General features: G+C 42.1%; 1 protein-coding gene across 4 annotated transcripts in view; it reads left to right on the top strand.

Moving 5' to 3' along the window:
- Positions 1-9,717: 9,717 nt before the first annotated feature.
- Positions 9,718-26,056, top strand: part of Mid1 (calcium-permeable channel component Mid1) — a 40,425-nt gene continuing 24,086 nt past the window's right edge. The window contains exons 1-2 of one of the 4 annotated variants that reach the window (XM_036813220.3): positions 9,718-9,778; positions 11,890-13,751. In XM_036813220.3, coding sequence (XP_036669115.2) covers positions 12,462-13,751 — 1,290 coding nt within the window. In that variant the 5' untranslated portion in view covers positions 9,718-9,778; positions 11,890-12,461. Of the gene's footprint in view, positions 10,154-11,889; positions 13,752-26,056 lie in introns of all 4 variants that reach the window. The other 3 variants (XM_036813219.3, XM_036813223.3, XM_036813221.3) reach the window with 3 other exon arrangements.

Raw genomic sequence — 26,056 nt, 5'->3', positions numbered from 1 at the left:
CTTTAAGTGTTTTTTTGATGGAAAGTGCTTATCTTATAAGCTGGGAAGGACTGTTTTCGTTTCCTCAGCCACTTCTAGATCCTTTCTTTAATTTAACACCCTTACCGGTTTTTAAAGAGTTTATTAATAGTAGATAAACAAAAGTATGTATTGGCTTGGGTTTTGTGGGAGGAACTTAGGGCATTGGCTTTAATTTGTGGGTTTCGGGAGTTGGCTCTGAATATTACAATTTTGGTGTAGCCATTTTTTGGAGTGTAAGTCAATTTTAAATTCATTTTTAAAAATTGTCACCATGAAACGGTTTAAAAAAATCGGTTGCTATCGATAGTCGCTAACAAAAACGAGATAGTTGGCAACGCGGGCTGGCGCTAAAACTTAAAATTGTTAAGCCAAGCAAGTAGTTTATTTTCGTCTCTATAAGAACCATGGTGGCCAATTTACTTTAAATCAAATCCTAATAATTGAATAGCCCAGTTTCATGGAGTGTTTTATTCGTATTTTTATTACACCCGATTCCACTTTTGCAAAGTTTTAGTTCGAAGCAAGCGGTCTTGTCCATTGCAACTAAATCGGGTTAAAAATTACTGGAAATATTTTAAAAGTTATTAATATAAAATATATTTTTACCTTACACTGAGAGAACTCGCTGTCTGCAATAATTGTAAAACATAAATCGATAAAACTAACAAAAATACTGTAAACTCCCTTATCGACAATCGATAATTACAGCAAAGCGCGGCAAATTCAAGTCGTGCACTCCACAGGCAATCAACTTATATGAGCTATTTTGTCGTTGCCAATCAACCATTTTTGGCCACCTAATTTATGCAAACATTGCTGATAAATTACTTGTGTACGCGTGCAACTTAAAGTGGAATTATGCCGTCAGGCCTGCAGGACACGCACACTGCGAGATTCGGCGGTCGCAAATGATATTCAAATACCCGGTTGATACTCGAGATTTACGCCGGAGACAAAGCCTTAGCCTCCGGCGGGACACACGCAAAACAGGACGACGTCGAGGACTAGGGCGAGGACGGACGGACGGACGGCTCAGTTTCACTTTCATCACTTCAAACCCGATTAAGCACCTCATTTTATGTGTTATTTATCTACTGATTGGATGGCGATACGGGCCGAAGGAGAAGCCCTTGCCCTCCAGCCTGGGTGGCTGGTCTATTGCCTTTGTTATTTTCCACTCGGCGAGTTCCGTTCGCTTTCCTTGCCTTGGCGAGCTTTTCTTGCCCCGCCTCGCCCATTAAAAGACGACAAAAATACGCGTATAAATGCCACATAAAACAATACAAAGAATAATAGGCTACCATTTTTCACCACCACCCCCCCGAAGACGACGGGCCACACCCACTTTTGCGAGTCTGTCAGGCAGCCACTCAGTCGGCGACACCTGTCAGGACCCCACTTTCACCCACTTTCTCTCCCCGGGCGCGTATGTGCGTAGGCATAAAATAAATAAATAAAAAATTGACTACCAGACGAGGACCCACTGGGTGCCATGCCTTCTGTCCCTCTGTCCTTTTTTTCTCCTGGGCCAAGAAAATAATATTATGTCGACCCATTGAAACGAGCATGATGTAATTTTCTTTTCCGTTAAGTTTCATTTGGTCGATAAGGTTGAGTGAAAGTGGCTTCCCCACATGTTGACACACACATTTCCTTTATGATTTTGGGGCAGGTGCTGCATTGGCATTGGCATTGGCAATTTGCGAATTTGCAATTGTAAATTTGAACATTCCAATTCGACATTCGACACTGCCAAGTCTTAGCCGAATGACATAATTCCGGGGATTCAATTATATTGCCATATTACATAAGCCGATTACAGCGATGATAACAAAGCATTAAACTCATTAGGAACACAGAGGCGTAAGGGAGGGGGGCGGGGTGGGAGTGGCAGTGACATAGAGGGGAGGGGGGATGAGTTGGGATGGCAGCTGGCGGAGGCCATGCCCATTAAATGAACTTATCAATAAAAAAATGAAAGCAACGGGAAGGAGCACAAAAAACAGCGCACACCCCCAACAAAAGTACAGGGAAGGCTACTTAAGTGAGACAAATATTAAACACTTTTTATGGTAAAAGCTTATAATGATTATGATGATAACAAAAAAATTGTATATAACTTCATATAATTTTATAAAATTTTATAAAGTTTTTTCATTTGACAAGAATACTTAAGATACTTTCTAAGCATATTTGTACAAAAAAAATTTCTACCTAGTTGACCAAGAGTTTTAATAAAAAATGTATATAAATTTATATATTTTCCATATTATATGTATATTTAAGATACTTTATAAACATAGTTGCTAATAAGATATGGCTATTTAGTTGGAATTCGATTTTTAATCAATAATAGTTTGTTTTTTAAACTTAAGGCATTCTAAAAATAGGTTGTGGTAGAGCTCAACATCGTCTGTAAGAAAAGAAACAAACTTTGAAGCAATGATAATAAAACGATTATAAAAATAATGCAATATTAAATGATAATTCAACTAATTTGTAGTAAATTCCCAAAAAAAATGAAAGGATTAACCTTTCTGATCGTTTTGGACCCCCACCTTTGAATTGAAAATTCGATTAATAGAGTAAGCTCAAATATGTTCACCTTAGCCAGTTTGCACTGTGGCAGGACAGCAAACAGTGAAAGGAAAAAGTCGAGAAAGACAATAAAGGCAAACAGAACATAAATTGAAGCAGGCCGCGCCAAATATCAACAAAAGCTTGCCCAGTGGGTGGCAAACACACCCGCAAACACCCAAATGCGCTAACCCAAGGAGAGAGAAAGAGAAAGGGAGACAAGGAAAAAACATAGAGAGAGAGAGAGAGCTCAGAAAAAAGGCGATATCGCATATCAAGAAAAATCACAACCCAACAAAGAAAAAAAAAATAACCAAAATTAAATGTCCCCAGTGGACATCCAAAAAAAAAGAAGAGAACAGCGAGGGGAGCTGGAATGAAAAATGATTGACTTTTATGGTGTAGCGCATATTCGGTCTTTAACATAATATTTGTCATAAAATTAAGGGCTGAAAGAGAGAGGCAAACATTGTCATAAAAAATTTGCTAAATGCCGGCACACAGGAAGAGCTTCCTTTTGGCCAAGGCACAAAAGTTCATGCAGTTCACAAATTGTGCACACACTGCCACACGCACACACACACATATGCGCACATTTCCGGTTAAAATAATAATGCCCAGGATTGAGGGGGGGGGGGGTGGCGAAGGAGGGGGGTATGAGGCAGGACGCTAGCTACCAACAAAAGCAATAATTATGGCAAACGAGTTTGCCTCGTCTTACGCCTTTTGTCGCCCATTTTCCTGCTTTGACAGAAGCCTTAACCTACAAAGATGTGCGTTCCAACGACCCCCCTGAGTCAACCAAGCCCGCCTCCCATGAACCAACCTCCCCCCTCCCCCCAACTCACTCACACAAACACAGAGAGACATCCAATGCCTTTGCTTTTGCTTTTGCTGTCATGTTCGAGCAACAAAGCAATCGAAGCCGCCCCTCAGCCCCCAAAAGAAGCCGACTATTGTTGGCCAGCTACCAAGGAAAAGCTCCCAACCACCCCCTAACCCCACCCAAACCAGCCCAACCACCCCCTTTGTCTGTCTCCCTTTCGTTTTCAGTGTGTTTGTGTGCAGGAAATTTCGTTTTATGCGCGAGACAAATCGCACCTTATTATGTGAGGATGCGCATGTGTGTGTGTCCGTGTGAGTGGGTGGCAATAAGGGGCTTGTGCAGACACTTGTATGTGTGTGTGTGTGTGTGTGCGTTTCGACTTTGCGACGAGCCATTATCCACACTCATGCACCCACGCTCTATCTATGGCTTTATCACCCAACAACAACGCTCCAAACACCCGCTCACCCATAGGAATTTACATTTACGTGCTGCATATGTGTACCGATTGCGAGAGTGTGGGCGGCTGGGGGGTTTCAGGGGGCTAGAGGACCTCCAAAACGGTTGGCCAGCGGATGCGCTACTCCGCCTCTTTCATTTTATCACAGTTCATGGCAGTCAAAGTGAAAAAAAAAAAAAAAAATACTAAAAGTTCTCCAATTTTTAAATTTAAGTTTTTACCTATGATAGTTAATGGTTTTTTCCTCAATTCTCAAAGTCATCAGGGAATTGAAAGCACTTAAGATTGCAGAATCCAAACGAAGTGGATTGAGAACCGTTTTATAGCTATAAAAAACTGTGAGATAATATTATCTTATCAAAGAGGACTTGCCTTAAAATATTAGTCGGTTCATTATAATAGATCATATTTTAGATCCTAATAAAGGATTATAATTTTGGGGAATTATTTAAGAATATAAGTAGGTAATAAATTATAGAGGACCCGCCTTATAGTACTACTTAGTTCACAATAATAGATAGTATTTTACATCCAATACAATACAGTACTGTGATTTTAGGGTATTCTTTAGGTATACGTACTTAATAATTATTATATTATCCTTAAGCTGTTTGTACAGAAGATTAAAACATTTTGTTCATTTTGAAAATAGGCATTGTCAAGGATTCAAGATACTTCGAGTAGCCGGTCTTCATTATCATCTTTTATGTTTTTATCTGCGCATTTATCGCTTTCCCCGGCTTCCGCTTTCGCCAGAACTGCAATAACCCATTTTGGCTAACCGTCCTTGTCAACCGCCATTCGAATCCGCCTGAATTTTTATTGCACCCATTTAACCGTATCTCCAGCGCCATCTCGAATCTCCAATGGCTGGCAGTTCACAGTTCGTAGCGCGCATAATTATCAGACGGCAGCATCCATTTGTGGGTCAAGACGGTCCGAGATTGAGCTTCAGCCTGAGACCGAGTCCGATTTCGAATCTGAGTCTGAGTCACAGTCATCGTCATCATCGATAAGCGGCGAGCATTAGTTTAGTTTCCCTTTTCGCTTCCAGCGTTTTCCTTCCAGGAAGAAGCCAGCAGACACCACGCCCGCTACAACAACAATGGGGCGAAAAAAGCAAGAAAGCAGCAGCAAGAAGCGGCTGTCGACTCTTTCAAGCTCCTTTTTGTACAAGATATACAGTGGAGCTTATGTAAAGTGAACTTCTTTCCTTGGTCAACTATTAGATGGTGACACCCAAATCTCTAGGGTTTTGAAATCTTTTTATAAAGCGTCCCAGAAGTATGCAACAATCAAAGGAACAACGTTCGTTTTTTGCTGCATACTTTCAGACACCTTTTTTAAAAAGATTTCAAAACTCAAGTAGTTTAGCCTACGTAAAAACTTGTATTAAGTTATCATCACTGGAATTAAGCTTGTCAGTTATTTAGATCTTTTTAAAAAAATACCTAAGAGTAGGGTACAATCCTGAAGTTATATGGTATTTTCTATTTTCAATGCATACTTTAAGGGACTTCTTTGGGGGATTTTAGAACTATAGTTAAAATGATAGCTTAAAATGTGTAATTATCAAAAAAGTAGATCTTATTAAAAATATACCTAAGAGTATGTTACAATCCTAAAGTTGTATGGCTATATTGTTTTTTTCAATGCATACTTTTAGGAACCTCTTTGGAGGATTTGAGAACTGTGGTTAAAATGATAGCGTAGAATGTGTAACTACCATAAGTAGACCTTATTAAAAATATACCTTAGAGTATGTTACAATCCTGAAGATTTATGGATAGATTGTTTTTTAACGCATACTTTTAGGAACCTCTTTTTGTGGATTTTAGAACTGAAATTACAAAGATAGCTTAAAATGTGTAATTATCATAAGTACTTTGTCAGTATGAGTTCAATTTAAAGAATTTTGACTGTGTTTTTTGGCGGCATTGTTTGTGTTTGCTTTTGTTTTTTGGGCGGCAGTGGGTGATGGGTTGTGGGTGGTGGGCGGTGGGTTGTGGATGGGCTCTCTGTGCATCCGCTCGCCGCGTGACTTGCCCGAGGGATTGGATTTGGGGCAGGGCGGGTTTGGGGGGGGATGTCCTGCCGCCGCCTCCCCTTTTATCACATTGTTTGGCCGCTTTGTGCCTGCGCGAAATTTCATTCACAAAACTTGCCTCTGTGAGCGTTTCTTTTGCGTTTGCTCTTCGTGGTGCGTGTGCGAAAAAAAAACGAAGGAAAATAAAATAAATAAAATGAGCAGAGCGACTTGTGCGATGGAAGGACTGCGCAAAATCCTTGACACCCCCCTTGTCACCACCCACTGCTTTCCCTGCCTTGGCTTTCCTTGCCTCTCCTCTCGTTTCGATTCGTTTGCTTTCGTTTTGGTCAGGCGGCGTCCTTGTAACGGTTATATCTGAAAAGCTGAGCGTCGCAGCTACCTTGGCTGGGAAATTGCGAAATTGGGAAATTGCGAAATGGCGAAATTGGGAAACTGCGAGACTGAAACAGCCAACTGAGAAACTGAAGCTGGCACAGAAGTTGAAGAGGATGCTGCCCCGAGATGCGATGCGATGCGATTGGATGCTCAACTTACCAAACTGTCAGATGCGGAGATGATAACGAGTCTGATTCTGACTCGAAAGCGGTAACACCCACCGAAAACCCCCCCCCCCCCCTGAGGCACTTCTAAACTGTCCTGGTAATGCACTCGATAACATCTTGTCAGCCAAAGAGTTTTGGATATCAATCAGCATGGAAGCAATTTTAACAAAAGGAAAGTCTTCCAGTTTGATTAATAAGTTTTGAATATATAAAAGAAATGAAGATCTTATTTTATTGAGGTAGCAGTAACCCAGGGATTACTTATTTAAGAAATGGTAAATTAACAAAGCTTTGGTATAACGTTAGAATCAATATTATTTACAGAGGTATAACCAAAATAAAATGATTTTTTTTTCAAAATAGCAAATGACCTAAGTTTTTGTATTAAGTTAAGATTAACATAAGATATATCCTTATACCATGGAACCGAATTCTAAATAAATTAATAATAATAATAAAAGGTTGTTCAAAGTTAGGATTAACGCAATACTTACTCTTATATCATGCAACCGAATCTTTAATAAAATAATACTTAACAAAAAGCAATAAAGTATAATGATAACCCAATTTTATCAAGAATTTTTTGTTAATCATTTGTTACTATATCACCGAAAAGGGTATCCAGGATTCTTCTTTTAACTTTCCCCCTAGTTGTTGGTATTATTTTCTTATTTGTGCAGGCATTTTGGTTTTGTTTTCCATTTTCTCAGTGCTCTCCCATCCTCCGAACCCACACACACACACACACATACGTTAGCTTGCCGCAAATTTTCTTGAGGGTTATTCCGTTTCTTATCAATTTCTGCACGCACACCGACACGCGAGTGGGTGAGTGTGGGTGTGAGTGTGAGTGGGTGAGTGGGTGAGTGTGTGAGTGCTCGTGGCCGTGTGTGGGTGTGCGCCCGCATAAGTTTGACACATTCATATCCATGCCACAAACACACAAACACCAGCGAGCCATCTTCCAAGTTCTCGATGTCCTGGCACTTTCACTCTCCTCGTTGTTCCCTGGGTTCCTAAGTTCCTAAGTTCCTTGGGTTTCTTTGGTTCCCCGGCTGGTTCTTAGACTCTCGGATTCTTGGGTGGTATGTGGTGTGTGGTGTGTGTGGCGGGTGGCGTGCGGCGTGTGGCGTTTTGGGGTCCTTTCTCCGCTCGTCCTGTCCTGTTGTCCTTGCATGTGTCACAGTTATTGATTGGAATGCGCATAAATTGAAGCAAACTGCTTTCCAACCCAAATGATTCCCGCCCGCTTTCCTTCCTTTTCCTCTTTATTCTCATTCCCATTCTCATTCTCATTTTCCTCTTCCGCCTCCTTGTTGTTATATAGTAATCTTTGTATTTTTTCGATTTCTGTTTGTTTTGCTTTCCCACTTCACTTGGTCACTTCCATCGGATCGGGTGTGGCTAATATGCCCGATGTCCGATGTCCTCCCACGACCCTATGGCTAGGCCTCCCCTTTGATTTGTCGTGGCAGTTACTTAAGTTAATTACCAAAAAGAAAACTTAATAATTCAAGTGCTGTCTGTCCGCCCACCGAGTGTCCTCCCATCCTTTTGGCCCGGCTAACCGCCAACTATTGAGTGAGTGGCTGCCTCTGTCTCTAGTTCCGACGATTCTACTGATTCCAGCGATTCTGCCGCTGTCGAGTGTCTGTTTGAAGGTCGGCGCGGCCTTGGCTGTTCATCGCAATTGGACTGCCGGCTGAAATATGCATCAAATTGGTCATCAACTCGGAGATACGATGCGAACAGACGAGCGCGAGAAATACTTTTCGAAAGTAATATAACCGAAAAACCTTAGGAGGTCATTGCTTACAGAGTACACAGAATCTATTAAAATATTATTACTAGTTACCAAATACCTACAATAATTTTTAATGTTCGCCTATAAACATTGATTATATTATAATGTACAATTACGATGAACGCATTTCTGCTAGGAATACTTGGCGAAAATAACCTATTCAAATTTTTAGGCCACTGAAGAAGGTGTATGAATATATAGAACATTTTAAAATATTATGAGTAGGTACTGGATTATAAGTAAATCAGCACCTAGTACTTAAATACAATTTTATATACAATTTTTTTTTTAAATAATTTTTTTTAATTTGTAGTTATATTTTTCGGGGAACCATTGGGGTTCCATTTAAGTTAGCTAGCAACTGAATATTTAGATTTTTATTTTACATAAAGTACTATAATATATTATATAAAATATATACTATATTTTAGAAAATACTATACTATATTATGTAACTAGTAACTTAGTAATGGTCATATAAAAAATCGTTACTTTCTTATTGCATTTTTGTTAATAGTTTTCTTCATCATATATTTTAAGAGAAAGACATTTGATGCTACCTTTATAAAGCAGTTTTTGAAATATTTCTGAACTATATAATCTTACCCCGGTATTTTGAAACTATCAATATTATTGAGACAATATTCAATTGGTATTCCTGGGCCTTATTAATTGTGATCCGCAATTGGCCGTGTCCCATTACCTCGCCGCTAATTGCCAATCAAGTAGCTGCAGGATACCGGAACTGGGGAACTGGGAGCTGGGTGAGTGGGTTATTGGGTGATTGGGTAACTGCATCGCCTCCCGAGGCACCTGGTAATTATCTCTCCATCGACTGCGACAACATCTCGACTCAGACTCCAACTCCGATTCCGCCTGACTTTGTCGTAAGCTGGCGGGCGAAACTAAAACACGTCGAGTGGGATTAAACGACATTATAGGGTATTACACATTTAGGCCAAGTGAGACAAAGACAAAACGCCATAACGAAATGCGCACACAAAAGCCAGAGACCGAAAAGTAAAAGTAAAGGCAATGGACGTAGGGGGAGTGAATGGGAGCTATTGGGTCGGGACAGGACGAAATAGATGAGTCGAGTCAAGTGGGGACTTCTGAGTGACTCGCTCTCTCTCTTTCTGCTGCTGCTGTGATTAAGTGCCCTGCAGCAAGTAATTCTTCTTACTTCAACTCGAACTGGCCCTAAAAATGGGTTTTCGAAAGTTCTGTTATCTAACAGCGGACAGCGGGAGCTCTGTTAAACGGACAGCAGGATGGTCCAGGTCCTGGAAAATGTTGGAGAGCGACAGCGCATGGGAGAGCATGGCGCTCTCCTTTGTCAGCTGCTGAGCCCTCGGGCGTGAGTTCGTGCCAGCCATCGGGTGGCTTCGGCAAGGACTCGGCTCCTTGTGGACCGCTCGCACATTCCAGTCGAGCGCCATCTGCAATTGTGGCACAGTCAGTGCCGTTTGGGGCCATCAGCAGGAAGCAGGATTGTACGGTATTTGTCCTGCGACGTCGCGTCCACAAAAAACACACAAAATCCAAAAAACCTAGCCAGTAAAAAACAGCAGCCATTGGCTGAAGGCAAGCAGCATCAGCCCCACAGCGAACTCAGTGAATCAAACGGTACTCGGTTCTCCATCGGGGGCGCAAACTAACGAAAAAATACGAAACTAACCCCATATATCTAGCTCGAATCGAAGTAAAAACGTAATGTTAAACGAAAAAAAGAAGCAGGAAAATCTGTCAAGCATAACTTTCGAGCCCTGCCTACCACGCCCCCCGTATTCGGCCGTGTGTCCCCGCCCACACATGCGAAAATAACCGTTACACGGCCGTTGATGCTGCGCTCTGCGGAGAAGAAGAAGAAGAAGTAGGGACATCCCCCCCCCTGAGTATATAGTACATATTTACCTATTTACATAGGTAACACACACATAGGTAACTTCGAGTATTTGCCACTCGAAGAAAGTGTTCCCCAAAGTGCTTTCGAACTCGTTAATTCGCCAACGAAAACGTACGGTTGCCCCCTTACCAAAAATGTTATATAATGCAAAAATTAATGCCCCCGCATTTCGGGGAGTTTTTCGCTCGCCCATTAAAAACCGTTCGATAGGAAGAACGGAAAAATCCTAACAAAAAACCGAAAAGAAAAACCCAAAACCCGCTGAAGAGTGTTCCAAAGTTTTCGTGCTACGTTCCGGGCTTATATAAGCGGCTGTTGTACTGAAATGAAAGGATCCCACAGCCAGCACACGCACCAACAAAAAAAAAAGAGAAAATCCTTATACATATACACCTAGCCACGAGTGTGCGTGTGCGTTCGTGTGTGTGTGTGTGAGTGTGCGTCTGTGTGTGTGTATGTGTGTGTGTGCGCAGTGTCAACGCAGCAAATAAAACAAAAGTGAAAGTTAACACACAAAGAGCGAAGGCAGAAAGCCTCCGAAAAAAAAGAAAGAAAGCGAAGAGGACAATCGAGGATTTAAATGAAACATGAAAAATGCTGAATAAAAATCCCGAGTCCTTTGTGATACACACGTTCTCGAGGGTTATTGAAAAAGTATGGGAAAATGATTTGGGTCTTTTTTTGATTATTTGATATCTTTTTTTCAAAATATGCTTCGATTTCCACTTCTTGGACTTTGGCTCTAACACCAATACCAAGGTAGAGAGAAAGCCAGAGAGGCACACACACACACACGCATGGGCTTACCACCAATACAGCGAAAGGGGCGACTTCTTTAGGTCCTTCTTCTGCCTCTGCTTCTTCTTCTCCCTCTCCCTCTCCATCTTCTTCTTCTTGTTCCTGGCCAACTTCTTCTTCTTCTTGGCTAAAATCCGAAAAAAAGTGGCATGCGGAGTGCTTGCCTGGCTGCCCTAAGTAACTACTCACGCACACACACACACTTGCTGGTCCGCTCGAAGGACCAAAAAGAGAGAGCAGGCGAGAGCCAAAGAGCGTAAGTGTGTGTGTGGGTGGGCGAGAGAGCCGCGGCTTACACCCACGATTCAAATCGAGTCCTCGTGCTCCTTGTGGATCCCTGCGTTCGCTGTTTTTGTGTGTGTGTTTGCAGCGAAGCCAACAAAAACAACCAGCGGCTGAGAGAAAGCAGAAAGCAGAAGCAGAGCAGCGAATTATATAAATTTCTTTGCACTGCCCGTGTCTGTGTGCGTGTGTGTGTGTGTTAGATATACGGGATTTCCACGACCGTTTTTTTCGGCTTTCTTCTTTTGTATGGTGTTCGCGTTCGTTCGGTTTTACCGTTCAAAAACTTCGGCAAAACGAAGTGCCCGTGTGTTATCTCCTTATGCAAAGAAAATCTTTTAAAAAAATTAATTTGAAAACTGGAAAAAGGTGTTTTAAAGCTTTTGATTAAAGCCTGTTCCTAAAAGAAAAAAGATTCCCGAATCACATTCCCATCCATTAGCATTACCATAATGATTTTGAGAGAGCGCAAATAGAGCGCATTGGGAAATCGAGAGCGTGAGCGCACAAAACATTTTCGAACATTCCCCCCACAAATTTTTTTTTTGACTGAAAAACACACATTAAAATCGGAAAAATGCCCCTAAAAGTGCCTAACCACAAATTTCTTTGTCTTTGTGCAGATTTCTTAATTAATTAATTATGTGAGCAACCCAAACCCCCCAAAAGAAAATAAAATAAAATAAAAGATAAAGAAAAACCAATTCAACGAAGCAAACGAATTTCAAAATGTCCAATACCAAATCCAATTCCAAGGTTATTGTGCACCACCAGCAAACGCAACAACAAATACAACAATAATAATAATAATTAAATAATAATATTATGAGAATAACAGAAAATTGAAGCGTAAAGCGGAGTGTGTTTTCGAAAAGTCGTTCAGAAATCGCGAGAATCGAATGCTGGCCAGTGATTAGCTGGCAAGGGAACTGCGAATCTGGCCGGGATTCATGCCGGATGTGCTGGATGTGGACGCAGGGCAGCAACTGAAGCTGGAGCGGCTCTGGCCCTGGGAACAGAGGGATCAGACGGATCGAGAGAGAGCCGATCCAAGCCCACCAAGAATACCGCTCCGCAGCCCACACTACTGATGATGATGGGGCCATGAGCCCATCATTACTCGCATTGAATTGGAGTCGCAAGCGCGTCTCAAGCGGGCCTGCACCATGCTAGCACCGCCGAACCCGAGGTCAATATGCGGCCAGGACCCGGGCTGGTCGTGATGGCGCTTGCGTTTATTTCGGGGGCTCGGCGTGGCAGCAGCAGCAGCATCAGCTCAGCAACAGCAACACCAGCGGCAGCAACAGCGGCAGCAACATCTGCATCTGCATCTGCAGCAGCAGCAGCAACATCCGCAGCAGCAGCAGCATCCGCAGCAGCAGCAGCAGCAGCAGCGGCAGCGGCGGCAGGAGCAGCAGGAAGGGGCAGAGGCAGAGGCGGCGGCGGAGGCGGAGACCGAGGAGTTGCAACCACGTTACCGTCCACTGGCGAGTCGTCGTCATCGTCATTCGTTCGCAGCTCTGGCTCATACCTGCTGCCCATCTTCCTGCCCCACCATCTCGACTTTGCGCTCCAGTTCCACCCACAACTGCCGCCGAGGTTGTACTACGACCAGGACCACACCGAGCACTCCGAGTCCTGGGTGTCCTCCGCGGGTATTGCGGACAGGCGGCAGCAGCGGCGACGGCGACGCGAGAGCAGCAGCAGCAGGGATATAGCAGGTAGGGCAGGCGGGACGGGGACGGGAACGAGAGCGCCAGGGGTGACAGCCTCCAGCGAGGCCAACAACCAGGAGGAGCAGGAGCAGGAGCGGGAGGATCAGGAGGAGGAGGAAGAGGGGGATCGCGCAGGCCTGACCGTGCAGTTCCCCTCGTCGCAGGCCTACGACGAGGACCAGGACATCTTTGCCCTGGTGGCCGAGGACGACCTGCTGTCCGAGGAGTCCTTCGATCGCCTGATCAAGCTCAACGAAGACGCCGACGAAGAGGACTACAATCTGCAGCAGCAGCAGCAGTTGCAGCAGCAACAGCAACCCCAAGCGGAAACGGAAATAGACACAGAGCCAGAGAGCGAGAGGGAGACGGAGACAGAGACAGAAACGGAAACGGAAACAGAAACCGAACAGCAGCAGCAGGACGAAAGCCGACTGATTGATGAGGGTGTCCTGCAGCACAGCGACCACAGCGACAGTCACTCGAAGGAGTTCGCCAACAACTACGATAATAACAATAACAAACGGGAGGCCAGCGGCCACATCCTTGATGCCCAGACGGCCCAGTTGATCGGCCACAAGGATAACAGCCTGTCCGCCGTGTCCGCCACCACCGAGTCGGCAGGAGCCAGCAGCAGCAGCACCACCACATCCTTGCCAGCACCCGTGGATCTGAAGAAGTCCATTCTAGGGACTGCGACTTCGCTAACACGCCTTAATCCTTGGATATCAGCCTGTGATCTGGCACAGCCGGGCACAGCAACCGACTTGCAGGTGAGTCCAGGCTTTTATTTCGATTTTTTTTGGCCCGATTTCGAAATCGTCAATCCGTTTGAGTGACTGTCTTGGGGCTGGGACCTCCATCGGGGATTTCTTCGTTCCAATTCCTCTTTCAACCATCAAGTGCTAACCATACACACTGTGGAAAAACTCAATCCTGTTTCGAGTCTCTACAGACTTCAATATATCCTTATTTTATAGAGGTATTCTTAAAATAGGAATAGGACTTTAAAGGAAGTAGGCTACTTTAAAGATAACATACACATTAGACAACTTTGCATGTGCTCAACAATTCCGGCTAAGATTCGTCGGATGTGGGTTGGATTCCCTTGGGCCTCTCCAACATAATTATATTAAATCCTCCACTACAACACTTGTGTTTTGATAGAACAAGTTAAGCTAAAGAAGCCTTAGTTTAGAATAATTTGGCTATCTTATGCTGAAACTTATAAGTTACCTAACTAGTTTGAGACTACAAAAGCGTGGATAGTAGTCATTAATACTTGGTTTGGCAAAGATATTTACACTGGAATGGTTTCTTGACTTGAGGAAACATTTTTTCTCCGTGCAAGAAACTGTCGAGCAATCGACAACAAAGCTCGGCTTAAGTGCACACCAGGCAAATACATGGAACACGCACAAAGACCCACTCGAATGCATATACAAATTGTGTGCATTTCAAGGGACTCTTAATGCAGGCGACTCAACTCGGCAATATTGAAAGCTGCTGTCAATTGTTGGCCATCTCGATGGCTGTGTCAGGTGGAAAGTTGCCTACTTCTGTGGGCAAAACTAAGAGATTACTGGAATTCATTACTTTTAAAGTCCGTTAAAGTTTGGTAAACGGCAGCCTTGGGGTTTTTTTTTGGGTGGGGAGAAGTGGAAGTAACTGCCAACCAGGCCTTTTCCACATTATTATTGTCGCTATCGTGGCAGCTACTTTGGTTTTGTTGGCTTGCCACTCAAACTGCCAAAGGAAAAAGTGATTTTTTTCCACGCTATATAGTACATTAGTACATAGTACCGTGCTCGTTGTGACAATTGTGCGCCACATCTTCGACCACTTCAAGTGCCACGACAGCTTCATCATTGCCGGAATCGGGGGATCGGGGAATGGGAATGGGAATGGGAATCGGAATCGTCATCATCGTCTTCATCTTGGCCGGAATCATCAGCGGTAGTGCTGGGAAAACGTGCTGCAAATCAAGGAAAATGCCTTGGTAATTGTGCCAAAAAGTGGAAGAGAAGAAACAGAGGTACGAGGACAAACACTTTTCAATTGATTTCGTTCTTTTTCGGCTGCCTCGTTCTTGGTTGACTGCCAAAAAACCTCAGCTAACCACTCACCTATGGAGGCCCCACTACTTTTGGTTCCCCCTCAATTGGCTCTGCCAAGTGTAATTGAGATCTTAATATTTATTAATGCATTCTCGCCCTAATGCAAATTTAATTGAATCGAATTGTCTGCCGCCTTTTGCGCCTTTCGGTTTCCCAGGACCGCAACTTAGTTGGTTCTCCGACTGACAGACAATTAGCCGGAATCGAGTTTCAACTGGCAATTCCTTAAGTCGGTGCCGCACTATTGATTTTCCAATTATTGTCGGGGTAAAAGCGAAAACACCTCCCAGCCAATGTATTTCATTTCGATTGTCCATCATTCAACTAGTCGGCAATTAAGCAATTAAATCAATCAAGCCATTTCAAGGACTACGGCTAGGATCGTAAAACAAAACTAATTAAACCTTTCTTATATGCTTTTTACTTTATTATGGTTTCGCTTAATTGCGATTTTCGTATTGATGAGGATACTAACAGAAAGTATCTTAGGTAGAGGCAACTTTATCTTAGAATATTACGTGAAGAGAATTTAATTATAATTTAAAAAATCTAAGTAAAATCAGAAAGGTATCTAAAAATTATATGACAGTTTTTAGACTCTAATAAATTTTAATTTATTCTTGGGTTGCACAAATATAGTATTATTTTATTTCATAGTTGTTAGAAAAATACTTATATCTTTTATTAAAGACTCAAGCGATTATAACAGATATTTTAAATGTTTTATTGTCACTAATTGTTATGTGTTAAGGGAAGTTTTAAGACCTACCTAGAATTTTCATAGAGGCTCTATTTTGATTGTGCTTTTCATAAACGATTTCTATAACAACTCATTTGAGGAACCATATTTTATAAGGATGTTTTTAGATTTCATATGCGTGCAGCTTTACGAGTTCTTTCATTTTATTTTATAGGAAATTAATATAACTTAATCTTCGTTTCACAAAAAGGGCATTTTCGATATATAGATGGGTTAAGATTGCCCTTGTCACTTTCTCTTTTAAGGTGTTAGAACAGCTTAGCAAAGGCCAAAAATGCCGAGATCAAATTGCAGCACAAAGACCTGTCCGAACTTTCAATTAAGCCGTGTCCCAAAAAGGGCGACACGCCGGCATTCAAGCTGCAAATTAGCCAACAGTTCTTCAGCATGGACCCTGGATACGTCATGGTCCCCAGTTCATAGTCCTTAGTCCACAGTACATAGTGGTTTAATCTCTGCCTTTTGGCCCTTTCACTCTGCCCTTTCTGCCATTCTGCCATTCTCTTTCGGTGGCAGTTTTTGCAAACGCGAGTGCAGAATTTATGATGGCAGCATTCGCAGTATTCGGCGGCCTGTTGGATGTGTTGATGCCCCAGTGGATTCAAGCGAATCAAAGGCATCCTGCAGCCGAGGTCCTTGTCACTGTGTCGAGTGCAGGGTTAGAAAGTTGGCTGGATGTGGCGGCACTTGGCCCCGCTGACGAGTGCCTTTCGAAACTCAATATCCTGGAGTCGAAGAATGAGAGAATCGAGTTGCGTTGCCCTGCTCGTTTTCAGGTTTTCAGGTGATTTAATCAGTCGCATCCCAGGCCAAGTACCCCATAGTCCTGGTTATTTTTGCTCTGCCTCCTGCTTTCTTTTTTTCGCACAAACACTCCAATCGAGTGTAAAAACTTCATTGGATTCATTAAACTTTCGCCTGTAACTCGGCAAACTGGGGAATTGAGTTAGCCGTTGAAACCCCTCAAATTCAATTAAAAATCCTTTAGCTTTGTGCGGATTTAATTCAGAATTTTCATAGTGTGTCGAGCATAGAGTGTAGAACGACCCCCAATGGTGGGTTCAACTTTAGCAGAGCCGAGCGAGTGTTTATTTGTGTCAAGGATGTGTGCAAAATCAATTATTTTGTAAGCAGTTGCTGCTGTTTCTGCTGCAGGTTGCTCCTTCTGGTTACATCATTCCACTGCCGAAGAACCCGGGTATTAACCACCCAGCACCCAGCACCCAGAACCCAGATATCATGCCATCGGAACCCAGCCAGACACAAATAACCGAAAACTGTCATAAATTTTCCGCCTGCAGGCAAACGATGCCAGTTCTGTGGAATATCGTCTGCTCAATGCCCCGATGTCTATATGCATCAATTGTGGTAATTTCCCATTGCTATTTGCCCGGAGTTTAATTCCCTTGATTTCTGCTCTTGGTCTCGCAATTTCAATCGAATGAAAAGATTGCAATTGATTACAGGAAATACCATATGCAAATTATTTCGCCTTGCGTGCCGTTTCATTAAATTGAAAGCCGTTGAAAACAATGTTAAAATCGGATATACGCTGAAAACATATTTTGCCCAAGAGATTTCACTTTGAATATTTATCTTGCTAAGCCATTAAAAATGCACGTGATTGATGAATAATCAATAAATTGAGAAATGCTTTTAATTAATTGAAATTTTAGGATAAACGATAGTACTTTTCTTGAGCAAATAAAAAACGGAGAAATATGAAATTCCATTTGTAATTTCTGATAGCTCGTATTTTGAAAATCTGTTTAAAATGATGCCATATTTTTTACTGAGAGCCAATTTAACACTTTATAAACCATTAAGTCGTTCCGAAAGTACAATATTTTTAACTATTTGCAATGCAACTCCAAGTATTAATTGCTTTTTAAATTGAACTATTGACTTAAGCTCACTTAAATATGTATAACTAATCAAAAATCGGCAATTGACAGAGAGAATTAATTGGTGAGACTCAATTTCACATTTATTTTCTCACTAGAAAATCTGCTTAAAACTATTAAATGTTATATTTAGATCTGTTAATCCACTTTCAACACTTTGAACACTGCTTAAATGATATTTCGGAAATACTATACATTTTTTTTCTGGCTTCAATATATTTTTGGCTATTTATTGTATTTATAAAAACACTTTGGATTTCCTACTGCATCTTATAAAATCAATTCCAAGTCTTTAATTGGTTTTCAAATTGAAGTATTGACATAATCTCGACAGCCACAAAAACAGAACTAATCAAAAATTGGCAATTAACAGAGCCAAATAATTAATGAGACTCAATTCCACTTATTTCCTTACTAGAAACGCTTTTTAAAATTATACAATTTTATATTTCTGTAATATTTCTTAAATAGAATGTATTTTTAAAAGCATTGAGGACTTTTCACTACTTCTAATAATATCAATTCCAAGTATTTAATTGCTTTTCGGATTGAGCTATTGACTTAAGCTCGAGTGCCACTAAAACAGAACTAATCAAAAATTGGCAATTGACAGAGCCAAATAATTAATGAGACTCAATAAACTCTTTTGAAAATTATCCAATTTTATATTTTTGTAATATTTCTTAAATAGAATGTATTTTTAATAGTATTGAGTACTTCTCACTACTTCTAATGAAATCAATTCCAAGTATTTAATTGCTTTTCGAATTGAACTATTGACTTAAGCTCGAGTGCCACTAAAACAGAACTAATCAAAAATTGGCAATTGACAGAGCCAAATAATTGATGAGAACCTCTTTGTGGCCCAGAGACTGTGATTCTTGGCTCAAATGTCAGCACATTAGGCGCCCGTGCAGACAAAGTTTAATTAGTTGGCTGCAGATTAGCCTGGTGCCAAGATGCTGGCGGAGATTAGGGTACAAAATCAGGGGCAGAGCCAGAAGAACCTTCGTGCTGAAAACGTTAATTGCCAACCATTTGCATTTTGAGCTTGTCAAATGGGGCCGGAATGGGACTTTTCCCCACTGGCAGGAATCGCGTGCATTGATTGGCTCATTAGGGGAGGTGGGGACCAGCAGGTCGTGATACTTGAATGCAATGTCCAGGCTAAATACACAAAACAATTACATTAACCCGGGTCGAAAATGGGGCGGTAAAGTGACAGTGGGAAACGGGAGCCACATCCAGCGCATCCGGCTAATGCAATTATGCCCAGCGCCTGAATCCCGAGCACGTAGATTGCCCAGGGACTGGGTGGAGGAGTATAAAGCTCACTAAGTGGAGCACTGCTGCAGTTTTCCACACCCCATTGCCCACTTTCCCCATCTCCACATTTCCCATTTCCCACTTTTCACATCCCCCCATTTCCCTCGTTCCGTTTGGGTTTTTCATTTGTGCTGGCGCAGGGCGTAAATTATTCAATGAGCATTGTTTCAGCAAAAGTTGCAAAATGAATTTCTACTCAAGAATTTCATTACGAGTTCGAAAACAAGCGAGTGGCGCCAAAGGGAGCTGCCACAAAAAGGCGGGGGGAATCACACAACAATGGCCAGGGTCCTTTTCCTCCATTTGCCCGCCTGTCCTGGTTGTCCTGGTTGTCCTGGCTTGTCCACAGCTGTCCACATGTTTACATCTCATTTCATTAAATTCATTCAACTTATTGTTCTCATTAGACGGGGAAGGATATACAAACATATAGGCCCATACACGAGAAATGCCGGTAAATGTTTGACAAATTAATGTTGATAAAATTGTGTGGCATAACGACAGGCGCCTGATCCTGCGAGTCCTTTGCGTATCAGAGTGTGCGTGTGTGTTAGCCAAACAAATATGTGATGTGACAGACAGACAGGTGCGTCGCCTTTTTTGCCTTGGTTAACAGCTCTCCACCTTCTAATCCTCGCTCTCTCCAGTGTCCTTTCCTCAACTTTCCTTTGCTTTCCCATTTTTTTGCTGTGTGCGTGTGGCTTTCGTTTTTTTTTGGGCGCGGTTTTTCCACGAATTTTCGGGGCATTTGTTTGCCCGTTAATGGGGTCTCGTGGCCATATAGATTGATATATGCATAAATAATGAGCGATAAATACAGGCGCTGTTTAAATATGATTAAAATGATATGAACGCCCCCGCCGGCGGGCTCTTCAACTTGATGGATTGCCTTTGTTAATGGCCCAGAAACATAATTCCCGCATTAACCCCGGCTCCTAATCGCCAGGTTTATAAAAATAAAGAAAAATAATTGATGGGTAAATAAAACGTAGGTGTAGATATAATAGTTTTGTACTTAATCTATATATAAAGCTTTGCCAAATAAGATCAGTAACAAACCAATTATAACCGTTTGCTTTGATTTAAGAAACAAACTAGAATTATTTATACCTTAATCATGGCTCCGTTAACTTTAAAAGCAAACTTTAACAAATTAGTTTTTTCAACTGTTTTTGTGTCCGAAATACCCCATGATTGAATAAACAACGCTGCCAAAATAAAAGGAATTTGTGGGGAAATGCAAATTATTTATGAGCCAAATGTGTTAGAAACTAGCAAATATTTGATGACTGAATGTGAGAAATATGGAATCTGCGGGCACAAAAGAAACAAATTTAATTGCTTTGCCAAATCAAATATAAATGCCACAAATTCTCGGTAAAGCAGTCCATAAAAATCCCAGTCGAAACCCCAAACCCCACCATTTTGGGGTGGACCACTTTAGTTGCGTGCTGAAGCCATTTGTCTCATTGGAGTGGACCTCTGGGAGTCCTCACTGAATAATGCACGAACTGTAATTGTCCTGAACGACCTGACGGCCCCACTCATCGCCTTGGATCCTTGGATACTCTCTCTCCTGTATTATGTATTCTGGATACCAGATTTTTGCGCATTTCCCTTTTTATTTGCATTTGATTTGATTTCCGCCAGTGAGAACTCACTGGTTTTCTCCAGTTTTGCCAGTTTTGCCTGCCAATTGCACATCGAAAATTGTTGCATAATTGTGGAGCTGAGCTGCTGGATTACACTTGTTATGCAAAGCAATGCAGCTGGCAAATGCGTGCAGTTCTGCACTTCTGCAGTTCGACAATGTGCAAAACAATGCGAAATGGCTGCGAGTGGGAAGGGGGCGTGGTCGGGTTCATGTTTATGATTTTGACAACAAAACGGCAATGGCACCACCACCCACATCCCACCACCCATCAAGGTGAAATGCAGGGGGTTAGGGGGAAATTGGGAGCTGGCCCGGCCATGTGACAAACAATTTGCCTACGCCCAACCTCCAGCGACACCTCCTCATCCCCAGCCCCTATATCTACCCATAACCCCCCTTCCTCGAAAGCCTGTCCCTTGCGGCTTTCAGCCACGTCAACGCGGCCATGTGTCTGTGCCAGTTTGTATCTGTGTGTGTGGGTGTTAGCCCACCCTCCATTCGCCTGTCACTTTTTACGCTCCTGCAAAACACATCCACATCCACATCCATGGAAAACCCCAGCACTGACGAACTGCATAAATATCTAAGCGAAAATGCGGCAACAAACGAATATCTGATACCTCTATGGGGGATATGTACATTGTACAAGTGCTGGAAACACGATACTACACACTATCAATACAAGTAGATTTGCAAAAAGTCATATAACAGATATAACATTTGAAAGACAATAGGGTTTTGATATCTGCGTGGGTGTACCTGAAACCACAAGGATTCAATCAATAAATATTGTGAGTTACAAATACATATAACATATTTCATTAGGATTCTGTTTGAGGATTTAATATATATTCCAAAAAGTTGAGGTATTGATCTTTATCTTTAAAATTGGTGTTATGTTATGGTGTTATGGTGTAAGTTGGTTAGAAAGGAGTCTATGAAGGTTGAAGAAATATAATAGATGTTTGATTTTGGTTTTCCGCTACTTGGGAGCTACATTTTTAACAAACCTTCTTCGGAAATCCCGTAATGATTTCCAGTTACACAAGCTTTATGGCCAAACAAGCTCTGAGTTCCGGGAAATGGCACATTCGAGTCCCAGTAATATCCTTTCTCGGAAGGGTATCGCTAACCCACACATTTGCATGCATGCATTTGAAAATTTGAGTGCTGCTTGCGACATGTTCTTGGGCTGTTGTTGTCGTTTCCATTGCCGCTGCATTTTTTTCCCGCCTGCATTGTTGACAGGCGTTAAAATTTGACATACACATGCAGTGTGTCCCTATCAGGATGTGTGTGGATGTGGATGTGTGTGTGAGCTAGGACATTGTTTGAATTGCCCGTCGAGGTTAAGCTGTAACATTTAAAGTGTTGTCGGTTCCGTTTGCCGTTTGCCATTGTAGTTGCATGTTGCATGTTGCTGCCGTAGATGTTGCTGCTGCTGCAGCTGCAACTGCTGGTGTTTAGCTCAAGTGCACTTTGGGCTTTTCCCTTTCTGGCCTCAGAAGTTGACATTCCTATTCCTGCCGCCATTCCGAGAAGGTTCTGACGGGCACTTGGCAAAAGTTTTGAATAATATTTCGCTTGCACAACTAATCAAGGCATTAATTTCTTGGGGCATTTAGGGGTTAACCAGTGCCATGTCACACTTCCATCAGAGATTGTCGCCTAAGCTTAAGCTGACATGGTGTCATGGGTCAAGTGGTCAGGCCTCTGGCTCCTCCTCGGACCCCAAAGACCCTGCAACCCCGGCTTGTCCCTCCAACTGACATTGTTCGGAGGAGGGGGGAGGCCGAGTCCATTTTCATTGTCTAAGCATTTAGGACCTCGGCTTATTAGACATTGTGGCCCTCGCTGGCTCACAACCTGCACAAAGGATCGCAGCCACAAAGGACATCCCCGGCTATCTACAGAGGGCACAGATGTGTAGTTGTAGGCGTGTGCCATTAGCCATAATGCATACTCCATTATGCCGGCATTGTTTGAGTTTTTGCGCCCCCCATTCTGTTTTCCTTGGGCGTGTGCAATGTCCCAGGGAGTGGGTACACGGAAAGAAATGCTAGATTATGTGGTACCAATGGGAATTTTTTTTTTTTTAAGGTTGAGAAAACACAGAAATCTTAAGTTTTTCGAAATCACTTTTAAAGGCGCCTAAAAGTAGGCAACAAAATAATATAAGTGATGTTCCAAGGATTTTCCGGTCTAATATATATTGCTGCTTAATTTTACATATAGATGGGATTTTCCTTTATCTTTGGGTTCCAAAAAAATCTACACCAATTTGAAATCACTTTCTAAGACACCTGAAAGTATGCAATGAAAAAGGATTTTTGTTTATAAATGAGAATCCTTAAATCTTCCGGCTTTAAAATGTATTGCTGCATAATTCTACAAATCAATGGTATTTAGTTTATCTATTGAGGTGTAGAAATTCTCTATGGTCTTAAATCATTTTGATAGACGCTTAAAAGTATGCAGTAAAAAAAGAAAATTAGTTTTTCCGACTTATACAAGAAACTTCCAGATTAAAACTAAATTCCCTGTTATGTATCTGTCTTTCTTGCTTAATCACATTTTTAAATCACCATAATTGCTTTTATAATATGGTATTTTGAGTGGCAGGTCCAAAGTCCAAAGCCATCTGGCTGTCAGTCAGACTCAGTTTCAGTTTCAGGTCCACAGCAAAGTTAATGACAACTTGCATAAGAACACTTTACCCCGCCACAGAGACGTAGACTGAGACAGAGGGTTACAGACAGCTGCCGAGTGTCCTGCACACATGAATGTTTCAGCATCTAGCCAGTAGTCCTTGGCCATTGGCCATTGGCCATTGGAATTCCTGTTGCAATTTCCCCCAGCCCCTTTACCACTCCCCCCATCAGATATGAATATTTCATGTAGTCCTCACTGACTGGCCGGCTGACTGCATTCGATATGCTCTATATGCAACCGAAAATGGTAAGACAATTATGGCAATGGATTTTAACACTTTCGAGTCAGGAAATATTAAGGACTGTGTGTCGGATGTTGGATATTTTGGCTTACAAAATTCATGGGAATACCAATTAAAGGGGGGTTACCTAAGAATTTTATGTGGGGAGTGCCCCCTCGGAAAAGGCTTAAATGAATTATTAACCCGGTTTTAGTGGATAGCAGCTCATTACCAACTTGGCAATCGAGCTGAAATTGGAAAGTTTTCAAAGTTACCCAAGTGGGTGGGGGGCTTGGAGGACTTCCAGGACATCCGCCCCCGGACAGGAACTGTAATTTCTTATTTTGCCTGCTGCGAATTGAAGGATTTATCTTTATTTTTTATACCCCGGTACCAGTACAATTCCCCCTTTCTGGTCCCCCAAGCCGCATTGTTGTGCATTGGGCCGCAGCTGGTCTGCCATTAAATCAACAATGGCCGCCAGTACACGTGCTCGTCCTTCTCAACGGGTATACATGTGTGTGTGTATGTCCTGTCAGCATGTGCGTGTGTGTGTGGGGGCTTTGCTGTATTAGTTTCCCTTTTGTATGATTTTTCATTTGAGTTAAGACCACCTCCCTTCGAGCCCCACGGCCTGGGCATATTTGTGCGTATTGCAAGTGAAATTCTCTGCTGCTTATTGTTATTGCCCCGGGAACATGGAAAACGATTGAGCAGGGGTGTGGGATGAAAAAGGGGGATAAAATGGAAGGGAAAATCGGGGGGAAAAGGGCACACAGGACATCCCGAACACAGAGCTCGGCGCACAGGACACGCAGCAATTGAGAGTTGTTGATTGTTGCATATTACTCACGGCCCCAAAGTTCAAAGGGTCATCCTGATTCCGACTCTGAATTTGTTCTCAGCTCGGCAATAATAAAAAACAAAAAAAAAAAGAAGGAATTTCCGGTGCATACTCCAGGGAATAATGCTGGGTATTATTCAACCCACGAGTAGTCGGATTATTCGGACTTAAACCGATGTTTAAAATTTCACTAAGAAGCTTACAACAACGGCTGTGTCTGACCTTTCCAATTGGATGGTTTTCTTTCGGGAATTTATTTCATATCCAATTATCAATTAAATGAAACGTATATATACACTTTTGCAATAACAGAGGTATATATCTTTGCTTGTTGCATAATATTTTATAGACCAGATGACATTTATTTAAGGCCTTATGCCACTTGTTTTATTTTTGACTAGCTGACTTGATTTATTTTAAAACCCCTGAAAATACAGAGAAATAGGTTATGCAGTCTCATAGCATTTTATAGATTTATGGGTATATTGAACTTATAACATAAATCCAGCATGCACCTAAGTCAAAAGTTAAGCAAGTGTCATAAGACCCTAGACTGATATTGGAATTCCTACTTACAAAAAAGTAGATAAAATTGGTTAACCCAAGCTATAATGAAATATGGATTCAGAAATAAAATGATCCCACAATAATCCATTTGGATTAGAATGAAAATTGCAGTAAAGCATCTTGGCATCACCTTAAATTGGATAATGCCAAGCTTATTCGCTGCAGGCCATAAAAAGCATCTTCATCGGATGTGCAATATGAGGCGGATGCCAACAATCGGGATAAAATAATTTTTCCTGCCAGGCTCATAAATATTCATGCTATAACCGGAAAACGATTAAATCGCGAAAGGTTTTAAGCTCCCGCTGCAACTTCGCAGAGCTCCTGTTTTTTGCTCCTGCTGCAGGAGTACTCCAATATTGATAGTGAATGCCGTAAAGTGTTCTACGGAAACTCTGCAGCCACGCGTACTCGCTTTTCCCGCCCACTTTTCCGAAACCCCCCCTCCCCCCAACAGCTTTGCCCACCGCCTTGAGTTTTATGCAAGCATGTGGAAAATTCCAACGAAGTGCGGTCATTTTAATAACAAAAAACATCAGCTCTTTATGCACTCAATGCTCCTGTTTTTTTTTTCGCTGTTCGCTGCTTTGGCTTCTATTTACTTGTTTTTTTTTGTTTTTTGCATTTTATGACTTTTGCTGTTGTTGTTAGCCGAGCAAAACTTTTCCAATATACCAGTGTGCTTTTTGTTTTTCCAGCTGCATATTGTTGTTGCTCCCCGTTGGTTTGGTTTTCCCCTGTGAGTGTGTAAGTGTGGGTGTGTGTGTGGGTGGGTGGTTGTTGGGTGGCCTGTGTGTTTGCGTGGCTATCACAGTCGGTTGGTTTAATTTTTAAATCACACAAGACAGTTAATTGATGGAGGGAAAAGCGGTGTTAGGAATGGGGAATACCAATAAATATGAATGAACTTGCAGTACAGATTACTTTGCCCTTGCATCTGGTTGGAATAAATGATCGAATCAATCTTTAAAACC

This window comes from Drosophila suzukii, chromosome 2R (assembly GCF_043229965.1).
Source record: "Drosophila suzukii chromosome 2R, CBGP_Dsuzu_IsoJpt1.0, whole genome shotgun sequence".
Taxonomy (NCBI): domain Eukaryota; kingdom Metazoa; phylum Arthropoda; class Insecta; order Diptera; family Drosophilidae; genus Drosophila; species Drosophila suzukii.
This window is presented reverse-complemented; position numbering and strand designations above follow the sequence as displayed.